We start from the raw sequence: 12,071 nt of genomic DNA on the forward strand, positions 1-12,071 counted from the left end.
TGAATGGATGGATAATAAATAAATGGATGAATACATGGATGGATGAGTGAATTTACTGTGTTTTTTTTCCTCTGAGGCTCTACATAACCAGCTACAACATGAATCTGTTAGATTTAATGATGTCAAGCCTCGGGATTCCAAATCTCTAGTCTGAATATCTGTATGTTTCCTCCCGCCCCCTCCAGCATTACCAGAGCCTGCAGCTCCTGAGAATCGCACAATAGCCCTTCGGCGGCAATCATTCTTTCCGTCAGAGTCATCATGAGCTGTCGGGCTTTGGAGCTGGAACACTTAAACTGGTCCACAAGAAAGTGCTGGATGTTTGCCATCTGTTTCCAGAAAGCTTCCATCTGTGAAAAGAGCACAAGCAACATGAAGTGAGGGAAAAACTTACTTAAGAAAGCCAAACGGTGCATGCTTGGGAATTACAATTCACTCCTTATCACAAATAAGGATTCTAAACGATTCTACAATTTCAGTGAGTTTATCTTGGCAACAATCACATTCTATAGTAAAGTTCCTTCTGGTTCCATTGCAAGTGCCAGTCAGTTTTGCGACGGCATTTCAGCAGACACAAGAGCACTGCTGCGAAGGAAAGAAAGCAGTAGCTTGTCCAGCCTACAGACTCTTGCACAGGTCATTACAGCTACCTAGGGGCAGATAAAATGTGACAATGTGCTCATAGCAGCTTTGGGAATTTTAAAAGGGATTAAATACTTCCTGGAAGTAAACGCACAAACTGACGTTTAAATATTAGTTTTTGTCCTGAAAGTACAAAACTTAATATGGCAGAGATGATGCTGACCATGAAAACATTTTGCTTTAAAATCTTCCCTCCCCCTCATTTTATCAGGAGCAGAGCTGGGAATTTCCAAGTGGCTTAGAATACAGGAGGTCTAATGGCATCATCACAGCCAGTCAGAGCTCTAAGGACAATGACACTAGGAATCTGAACAACTTTCCCTCATGGCCCAGAGGCTGTTCACCAGGCTCTGTGCTTCACACATTTGATATCATGATAAAGTATCTATCCGGAGATGTAGGAACGGGCTCGGGGGAGTCAGGTCACTTGTCAGAGGTCATGGAGCCAATGAAAGCCAGGATTTGGCTCAGTCCCATTTAACTCCACGGCTGGGGTTGCCTCCATCTCAGCTCAGCCTCTCAGAGGCTGAAGTGGACACGTCTGGCTGGACCAGGCATGGGAGGGGGCAGGGGTTAGTGGCACCAGAAACCCATGCTGATCTTGTTGCTGTGACTCAAGGTCATGAAACTCTGTCAGCCTCAACTGTGGTGTCGGTCTGGCTCTGCCAGGAGGAAGCCTGTACCCAGATGAACACCCCCTGTCAATGCAGTTTCCCATCTCAGGGCCCCATTGCCTCCCAGTAAACCCCACACATGCTGCTGGTCAGCTCCTCCTCCCATCCCTGCCAAGAGGGACCTCAAACCTGCCTGGCACCCTCATGTTCTCACCTTGCTCTTCCCCTTGGAGCCATCAAATGACATGCCTCCCACCTGACATGAGACTGCAGACTGTCACACCGCCAACTCTGCACACCCTGCTCTGCCTGATTCTCTTGGTGTCTGTGACCTGACTTTCTCCTGCTTCTGCAAAGCCCATCCAATTCCTCCTCTGCTTTCTTGTCCCAATTCTTCTCATCCCCTCCTCCTTAAATATGGGCAGGATTCAAGATTTGACACCAAGCTCTTTTCTCTTCCCATTTTATACACATTTCTAGGCCAGAGATCACCACTTTTGGAGATCATCAATACTTTGGAGAATCTTATGAAAACACTGAACCCTCTCCCTGAGAAAGGCAGACATGGACAAGATGCTGCACACAGCAGTGGGGGTTCTGTGGACCATGGGAATCCAGGCTGTGCCCTCTTTCTTAGTATCCTGGTCCACAGTTCTAAGAACTTTCTAGCCCTCCAGGTCCTCTAACCTGGGAGACCCTCCATCTCCAAGCCTCTCCTCTCAATCCTGGACCTATTCAGAGGAGAGGAGCACTGGCTCCCTCCCTCCCATGAGCTTCTTGCTCTGGGGCCCTTATTTTAGCAGCACTGACCCTGGACCCCCTCCTCCTCCCCACCTGCCGCCCCTTGGTAGACCACCATAGCTTCTCTCACACGTTTCCTCACCTCTCCATCCTATTACAGTTGCCTTAATAAAGTTCCTGCTGGACTAGCCCAGTAGCTCTTCACCACCCTCCACTCAGTGCCTGGGCAGCCCTTCTAAAGGAGAAGCTGAACCCAGCTACCCCCTGCTTCAAAGCTTCAGTGACTCCCACCTCACTGGCATAAGACAGAAGCCCTCTGGCCAGATCCTTCTGGCTTTACCTTACCTCGAACTTGCTCTCAGCCCTCTTTAGCTCCTGTCTCTGCCTCATCACTGGCCAGCACCCACACTTCTCCCAGCCAGCCTCTCCATGGCCCCTTCTTCCATGGAGGCTTTCCTAAGTTTGGGGTAAAACGAACTCTTCCCTCCACTGTGCCTGCCTTGGGCCTTCTCCTGTGCTTCCTTCTATTACAAGACATGTCACCCTGTGAAGCCCTCATCTGCTCACCTGTTCATCTCTCCTGGCCTCTCTCAGGCAGGGCCATGTCTAAATGGTTTTGAGTCCCCAGTGCCCAGCACAATCCCTGGTGAAGAGCGAGTGCCAAGGACATGTTTGTTTAATACATAGTATATGAACAGGGGGTGGTAGAACCCGAAAGAAAAGAAAAAGATGTTTCAGGGAAGCCATTCTGTCTGGAATTTAAAACATGCTTTCGTGAGCGATGCCTAGCAGCTTTCTTCTACTCTATTCCAAAGGGCAGTGATGACAGCAAGGGTTATAGCAATCTTTGCTTTGAATGACAAAAAGACCAATCTGAAATTTAAATGAGGATAATTCATGACATAAAAAATAAACCTCCCTTTGTGAATTGTTACTGCTTAATTACTTCTTCCCTATCACTTAGCATCAGAAACTGGATCCTGCCTCTAGGGCAGAATGCGATAGGGAATTCAAGTATTAGGCACACTTCTAACTATCATCTCTCTAATTTAGCCAATTTAACTGTTTTAGAAACCAAAATTTGTGTACAGGAAAGAAAGTCCGGCACGCACATTATCGATTAGCTGTTCAGAGTATTCTCTCTCCTTCTTTTCCACGTCAGCCAGAGTGATGTACTCAGAGTCACCAGCCCCCGACATTTCTGTGTTTGACAGTTTGACCTGAAGTCCCTTTTCTAGATCCTCCAAATCCTGAAGAACAAGAAGAAAAAAACCCAAATAAACAAAGAAAAAGTTTAGTGTGTCTTAAATTCTAGAAAAATAAATGTTTTTATTTTTCACATTTCACAAAATATTTTTAAACAAGAGTTAAATGCTCTGGGGGTTGTTGTACATGAGGTTTGATAATAAATCTATTAGCAACAAACTCATTTTCTCATTAAACATAGAGCCTCAAGAATAATGAATTATTTTCTTCTATATCTTCCCTCAAAAAAAAAAATTATACCATACTTTCAAAATCAATAAAATAGTACTTTCAACCATTATGAAGTCCTGGAAAATATCATGACATCCAGTGGGTTGGGAAGGAATGTTTCTTTGCTCCTCTTCTGGTTTTCCTGGGGAAGAACGACACCCCAGGGCAGGAAGTGGTGTGTATTTGATTGGTTGGTTTAAAAGCCGGAAGCTTGCCCAGCCTCTTCCTGTTTGTGATGGGCCAATCAGGGGAGGCCACTGCTCTAGTGTGATCTCAGCCTAGAGTGAACTGGGTAGCCAAGGCCTTGTTTCTGTGTGGGGAAGCCTGAGGTGGCCCAGCATTGCCCATTACTAGCTAGGCAATGGAGTGAAATCTGGGATTCAGTATTAGGAAGCCATGAGAGCTGTGCATTGAAGCCACATCCTCCAAGCTGGCCTCTAATCAGTAATAAAGCTACATTTCTATATCTGTCTTGCTGATCTCTCAAATGATTCTGAACTCAGGAAGGAAAAGATGAGTCCTAAGTATAGAGTCCTACAAACCCCAATATAGAGTGTGGGAGACAGTTCTATTTTCTCTATGTTCATTGTCACATAGCCAACAGTGTGGAATGGGTCCAGGTACACTAGGAAAAATAACATTGATATAAACTACTATTGAAGACCCAAGCTGAGGCCATACATGTTTTCCAATCCTCACAGTATCTCTGCAAAAGATAAATTATGACCCATTTCCAGGTGAGAAAGATGGTTTATGGAAGGTAAGATAGTTTGTCCAAAGATGCCCAGGCAGGAAGGGGCAGTGCTAGGCTTGTCCCTACTCTTCCAAATTCTGGGCACTCCTTGTCCTCTTCTGAAAGTTTTAAGGTTACTGCAAGTGTTAAATGAAATTATGCATTTAAATCACTTAGCTAGACAAATAGTAGATATTATTATAATTAACGTGCTTGCTTAAGTTCAAACAGCCTTGTTTAACTGGTAGAGATGGAATTTTATCTGAGGTCTGCAGACTTCAGGGCTCTTATTCTTTCCATTATAACAGACAGTATTGTTTCATTATTCCTAATACAATTATAAATGTCATCATCATCATTATCATTTTTGCCATTGGAAAGTCATTTGAACTCATGGAGTCTCAGTTTCCTCAGCCGTAAAACTAAAATAATAATGGCCACTCACAGGGTTGTCATAACTATTAAATGAAATAATGTATGTCAAGCACCATGTGCACTGCCTGAGGACCATGACCATGGTGGTGGTACTGAGAATGACAGTGAAGACAATGACATCCTTCCTCCTTCCTGGGATGCAGTGAGTCACCCTTCCTCATGGAATCCAGTGAAGTAAAGAAGCAGCATCCCTTCCCAAACCCCCAGGTCTCACGGTGGTGGGAACAAGGACAATGATGATGATGATGAGGACTCTAATGAAGGTGAAGGTAGAAGTAGCAGTAAAGATGATAAAGACGGTGATGATGGTAGTGCTGATAAAGATGGTGAATATGGTGGTGCTGATGAAGACTATCACGACAATGATGCGATGATGATGGCAGTAATGAGAATGATGTCAATAACAATGATGATGATAATGAAAATGATGGCAGGGGATGATGAAGAAGAGGCTGGTGATAGTAGTAATGAGAATAATGATGACAATGATGGTGAGGATAAGGTGAGATAGGAGACTGGCAGGACTTGTTTTCTGATCACAACTCTGCTGATCAAAACGGGATCTGGTCCAGACAGGATAAAGTGAAGAAACCAGCAGGAACCAGTGGATGGTGATGAAAGTGATCCCTTGCTGCCCTCATTGCATATTAGCATAGGACACTCCCACCAGCACAACCACAGATAACAAATGGCATGTCAACAACCCAAAAGTTACCACCCCTTTCCATGGCAACAACCCAGAAGTTACTATCCCCTTTTTAGAAAGTTCTAAACAACCTGTCTCTCAATTTGCGCTGAACTGCCCCTTAATTTGCATGTAATTGAAAGTGGGTTTACAAGAGTATAAATACAGTTGTCAAGCACTCATATGTTACCAACTCTGGACACACTACCTATGGGTTGTTCCTGCTCCGCAAGGAGTGGCGCCATCCACTAAAAGACTTCCTAAGTGAAGTCAAGTACCCTCCTAGGCTACACCCTATTCTGGAGCTTGCCTGCCCTGCAACACTGGTAGTGGTGATGGCAATGAGGACGAGAATAATGATTATGGCGGTAATGAAGACAATGATGGTGGTGATGGTAGTAATGAGAATGCCAATGATTACAACAATGATAAAAATGATGCTCATGATGATGGTAATGAGGACATGAGGATGGTGATGGTGTTGGTGATGATAGTGGTCATGAGGATGATGATGATGGTGGAAAAGACAGAAAGAATGATGATGTCAGTGGTGACAATAGCAAAGATGATGGTGGTGATGGTGATGACAACAATGACATGATGAAAAAGAGAACTGTGATAGTAGTAGTGGTGGTGATGGTGGTACAAAATAAAAACGGTGGTGATAAGATAATGATGCTTTTGATGGTGGTTGTGATAATGAGGATGATAGCAGCCTTCACATATTCACAGTCTAACTATGACGTTGCTTTGGTGCATCATACACATCTCTCTTATCCTTTCTGCACTCTCGCAGAACAGGAATTATCTCATTGCACAAAAAAGAAACTAGGATTCTGAGAGCTTGTAAAAGATAAAACCGGGATACCAACCTCAATCAATCTGACTCCAAGCCCTGATTCTTTGCTGTGCATGAAACAAAGTAAACTTTCCATAAAAGACTGAGAATAGAATACAAAGTAGTATACATAGCTATAACCAATAAACAAATTATGTCTTTAAAAATATCCCAAGCTGGTGCAGAAAAAAACATTAACAGTGACGGTCTTTGAGTAGTAGATATGACCAATATTCTTTTCTTCGCTGTAAATAGTATTCCAAGTTTTAATAATACACTTTTTAAAATATTTGTATAGATACTTTTATATTTCACTATACTGTGTTAAAAAGTATATATTGTAACAAGCTATTTTAAACATGAAAGAAAAATACTTTTGTGTCATAAGTTGTATATATTATAATAAACTACTTTTAAGTTACCTTGAAACATGGGTTGAAGACTTACATTTTCCTGTTTTGAAAGGATCTTCTGGTATAATTCATCATCTGACTTCTTTTTAGGAAGAAGGTCAAGGAGGCACATTTTAAAAATCTGAATAAACATCTATTGCCAAGAAAGGAAAGATAACAAAATAAAAGTTTAACCAATGGTATTTTTGTCTTTTGCTTTCTATTGTATCTTCCTCCCTCCCTTGCTGCCTCTCTCCTTCTTTTCTTCTCTTTCACCCTCTCTTCACACATATTTTTTGCTGAAGGAAAGGATCTCAGATTATAAATTATGACAATGGCCCATAATGGATTACAGTTTCATGAAGCTTCCTAAAAAAGCTTCATTTCTTCCTCATGCATGTATTCAACAAATATTAGGTGCTTACACTGTGCAAGGCCCTCCACATCCCCATTTCCATTTGTGAAGCAAATATAAAAAGCAAAGGAGGGTTTGTTTCTTTGAAGGAAGAATCAGGGGGATAGTTGTATGGAACTGGAAATGCAAAGTTATCCATCTCAGTCTCCTGTTTCAATGGATGGAGATGTCCTTCAAACCAGGAAGGACCGTCCCTAAGTGGGGATACTCAGGAAAGTAAAGAGGGGGCTGTATCCACAATTTCTTGATCTATTCACCCTTGTTAAGACATCTGGATTATTTCCAGATTGGGGCTATTATGAACAATGCTGCTGTGAACATTTGTGTGAATGCAAGTCTTCATTTCTCTGAGCTAAATGCCCACAAGTGCAATTGCTGGGTCTTCTGGTAATTACAATTTAAGTTTGATAAGAAATTGCTAAAATGTTTTCCAGTATAGCTGCAGGTACCATTTTATATTTCCATCAGCAATGTATGAGTGATCCAGTTTCTCCACATCTTTGCCAGAATTTGGTGTTGTCATTATTTTTTATTTTAGCCATTTTGACGAGTGTGTAGTGATATCTTATTGTGAGTTCAACTTGGATTTTCATGCTGGCTTAATGACATTGAACACCTTTTTAACGCATTTACTTACCATCTATATATCCTTTTTGGTGAAGTATCTGTTCATGTCCTTCCCATTTTCTAACTGGATTGCTTCCTGTCTTCAGCTGAGTTTGGATATTTCCTTATCTGGTCTAGGTACTAGTCCTTTGGTGGACATCTGTTTTGCAAACATTTTCTCTCACTCTGTAGCTTGTCTTCTCATCTTCTTAACGAGGTCTTTTGCAAGTGAAAGTTTTAAATTTTAATGAGTTCCAGTTAATTTTTCCTTTTGTGTGTCATGCTTTTGGTGTCAAGTCTAAAAACTCTTTGCCTAGGTCTAAATCCTGGAGATTTTCTTACATTTTTTCTTTTTATTTTTCTTTTCTTTTCTTTTTTTTTGAGATGGAGTATCACTCTGTCGCCCAGGCTGGAGTGCAGTGGTGCAATCTTCACCTCCTGGGTTCAAGTGATTCTCCCACCTCAGCTTCCCGAGTAGCTGGGATTACAAGCATGTGCCACCACACCTGGCTAATTTCTGTATTTTTAGTAGATGTGAGGTTTCACCACATTGGCCAGGCTGGTCTTGAACTCCTGACCTCAAGTGATCCACCCACCTCAGCCTCCCAAAGTGCTAAGATTATAGGCGTGAATCAACCATGCCCGGCAATATTTTTTCTGAAAGATTTATAGTTTATTGTTTACATTTAAGTATGTGATCCCTTTTGAGCTAAGTTTTGTATTAGGTGTGAAGTTTAGGTTGAGGTTCTTTTGTCGTTTTTATTGTTTATGGATGTCCAATTACTCCAGTACCATTTATTGAAAAGCTCATCATTCCTCCATTGAAGTGCTTTTGCCTCTTTGTCAAAGGTCATTTAGATATAATTGTATGGTAAGGCATTTTCTTTTTCTTTTGTCAACCGGTAAGGCTTTTTTTTTTTTCTTTTTTTGAGACGGGGTTTCTCCGTGTTGCCCGAGCTGGTCTCGAACTCCTGAGCTCATGCAACCTGCCTGCCTCCGCCTCCCAAAGTGCTGGGATTACAGGCATGAGCCACTGCACCCAGCCTGGTAAGGCATTTTCAAATGTAGGGTTTAGCACACTTTTTCAGTAAAGGGTGACACAGCAAATTTTTTTTGGCTTTGCAGGCCATATGATCTCTTTTGCAACTACTCAATTCTGCAGTTGAGGCATATGCCACACAGGTGCACAGGCAATATGGAAAAGAAGGGGCATGGCCAGATTTGGCTCAAGGGCCACAGTTTTTAATCCTTCTTTTAATGGGTTAAGGCTTGTTAATCACTCTTCTGTGCCAGTCTCATGTATGTATTATATATACTATCACTTGATCTCCATGGCATGCGGGGAGGTTGGTACCATCTTCCCCATTTTGCAGATGAGAAAATGCCCAGCAACTTGCAGGGGCCACTTGCCTCCTGCCACACAGCCACACGCGATAGAGCTGAGATTCAAACCCAGAACTCTGCCCACCAACCTTCATTGTACATGCCAATGACAATGAGCTCTAAGAAGAAAGTGGCTTTCTACCCACTGAAGATTGATACGGTATAAGATATAACAACATTATTTTTTGTTAGTTTCGAATCTACTTTCTTCCTGACCCCAAATGAATCAGTAATGTTTACAGTCCTCATCCTCTCCCTTTCCATAGTGCGAACTCTGAGATAGTTATAGACTCAAATGAAGGTACAAAAATAATACAAGCATACCATGGAGATATTGTAGGGTTGATTTCAGGCCACCTCAGTAAGGTGAATATCACAATAAAGCAAGTCAGACACATTTTTGGGTTTTCCAGTGCATACAAAAGCTATGTTTACACTATACTGTAGCCTAAGTGTACAATGGCAGTACGTCTAAAAAATGTACATACCCGGGGGGAGGGGGGAGGGATTGCATTGGGGAGTTATACCTGATATAAATGATGAATTGATGGGTGCTGACGAGTTGATGGGTGCAGCACACCAACATTGCACAAGTATACATATGTAACAAACCTGCTCGTTATGCACATGTACCCTAGAACTTAAAGTATAATAAAAAAAAAAGTACATACCTTAATTTTAAAAATATCTTCTTCCTAAAAAATGCTAATGATCATCTGAGCCTAAGATGATTATTAAAAAAAAGTTGTTGGGCTGGGTACGGTGGCTCACACCTGTAATCCCAGGACTTTGGGAGGTGGAGGCAGGCAGATCACGAGGTCAAGAGATCGGGACTCATGCTGGCTAACATGGTGAAACCCCGTCTCTACAAAAAATGCAAAAATTGGCTGGGTGTGGTGGCGCAGGCCTGTGGTGCCAGCTGCTCAGGAGGCTAAGACGGCAGGATCGCTTGAACCCAGGAGGCAGAGGTTGCAGTGAGCTGAGGTCTCCGTCTCAAAAAAAAAAAAAAGTTGTAATCTTTTAGCTGGTGGAGGGTCTTGTCTCAATGTTGATGACTGCTGACTTATGAGGGTAGTGGTTGCTGAAGGTTAGGGTGGGTGAAGGTTAGGGTGGCTGTGGCAGTTTCTTAAAATAAGACAACTCTGAAGTTGGCCACATCAACTGACTCTTCCTTTCACAAAAGATTTCTCTGCAGCATGCCATGCTATTCGATAGCAATTTGCCCACAGTAGAACTTTAAAACTTGGAGTCAATCCTCTCAAACCCTACAGCTGCTTTACCAAATAAGTTTATATAATATGCTAAATCCACTGTCATGTCAACAACATTCACAGCATCTTCACCAGAAGCAGATTCCTTCTCTAGAAACCTCACTTTTGTTGCTCACCAATCAGAAGCAGCTCCTCATCCATTCACGTTTCATCATGAGATTGCAGCAGTTCAGTCCCATCTTCAGGCTCCACTTCTAATCCTAGTTTTCTTGCTATTTCCACATTTGCAATGACTTCCTCCACTGAAGTCTTGAATTCCCTCAAAGTCATTCACAAGGATGGAAATCAACCTCTTCCAAACTCTTGTTCATGTTGATATTTTGACCTTCTCCTATGAATCATGAATATTCTCAATGGTATCTAGAATGGTGAATCCTTTCCAGAAGGTTTTCAATTTACACTGTTCAAATCCTTCAGAGGAATCACTGTCTATGGCAGTGACAGCCTTAAGAAATGTATTTCTTAAATAATCAGTCTTGAAAGTTGAAATGACTCTTTGATCAATGGGCTCAGAATGAATGTTGTTAGCAGGCATGAAAATGACGTTAACTTCCTTGTATATCTTCATCAGCGCTCTTGGGTGGCCAGGGGTTTTGAAAATGACCAGTAACATTTTGAAGAGAATTTTGTTCTCTGGGCAGTAGGTGTCAACAGTAGGCTTAAATCATGCTATAAACAGCTGTGTTGTGATCCAGGCTTTGTTGCCCCATTTATAGAGCACAGGCAGAGTAGACTTAGCATAACCCTTAAGGGCCCTAGGATTTTCAGAGTGGTGCATGAGCACTGGCTTCAACTTAAAGTCATCTCCTGAATTAGCCCCTAACAAGAGCGTCAGCCTGTTCTTTGAAGCTTTGAAGCCAGGTACTGACTTCTCCTCTTTAGCTATGAAAGTCTTATATGGCATCTTCTTCCATGACCACATTGTACTATTTCAAACACATTAAAAATCTGTTATTTAGGGCAGCCACCTTCCTCAATGATCTTCGCTAGATCTTCTGGGTAACTTGCTGAAGCTTCTCCATCAGCACTTGCTGCTGCTTCATCTTGCACTTTTATTTGTTCTGGAGACAGCTTCTTTCTTTAAACCTCATGCTCTGCTAGCTTCAAATTTTTTCTTCTGCAGCTTCCTCACCTCTCTCAGCTTTCACAGAATTGAAGAGTTAGGGTCTTGCTCTGGATTAGGCTTTGGCTTAAAGGGATGTTGTGTCTGGTTTGATCTTCTATGCAGACCACTCAGACTCTCTCCATATCAGCAATAAGGCTGTTTTGCTTCCTTATCATTTGTGCGTTCACTGGAGCAGCACTTTCAGTTTCTTTCAAGAACTTTTTCTTTGCATTCACAACTCCGCTGTGCGGTAGGAGAAGCCCAGCTCTCAGCCTATCTCAGCTTTTGAGCTACCTTCCTCACTGTGCTTCATAATTTCTAACTTTTGACTTAAAAGTGAGAGACATGCAACTCTCTTTCACTCAAACACCTAGAGGCCATTGCAGCATTACTAACTGGCCCAATTTCAGTATTAATGTGTCTCAGGGAATAGGGAGACCCAAGGAGAGGGAATGGCCAGTTGGTAGAGCAGTCAGAACACACAGAACATTTATTAATTAGGTTCGTTGTCTCATACAGATGCAGTTTGTGGTGTCCCCAAACAATTACAATCATAACGTCAAAGGTCACTGATCACAGATCACCATAACACATACAATAATCATGAAAAAGTCTGAAATATTGCAAGAATTACAAAATGTCACACAAAGACATGAAGTGAGCATGTGCTGTTGGAAAAATGGAGCCAATAGACTTGCTGGATGCAGAGTTGCCAAAAACCTTCAATTTGTAAAA

The 12,071-nt window shown here is 42.1% G+C and overlaps 1 protein-coding gene across 1 annotated transcript in view; it reads right to left on the reverse strand.

The window, feature by feature from the left end:
- EVC (Ellis van Creveld protein) overlaps positions 1–12,071 on the reverse strand; it is a 102,482-nt gene that overhangs the window by 59,802 nt on the left and 30,609 nt on the right. Inside the window, exons 6-8 of the mRNA XM_011935450.1 lie at positions 6,612–6,710; positions 3,110–3,247; positions 192–350 (exon numbers count right to left, since the gene is read on the reverse strand). Coding sequence (XP_011790840.1) covers positions 192–350; positions 3,110–3,247; positions 6,612–6,710 — 396 coding nt within the window. The remainder of the gene's footprint in view (positions 1–191; positions 351–3,109; positions 3,248–6,611; positions 6,711–12,071) is intronic.

This window comes from Colobus angolensis, unplaced genomic scaffold (genome assembly GCF_000951035.1).
Source record: "Colobus angolensis palliatus isolate OR3802 unplaced genomic scaffold, Cang.pa_1.0 Scaffold143, whole genome shotgun sequence".
Taxonomy (NCBI): domain Eukaryota; kingdom Metazoa; phylum Chordata; class Mammalia; order Primates; family Cercopithecidae; genus Colobus; species Colobus angolensis.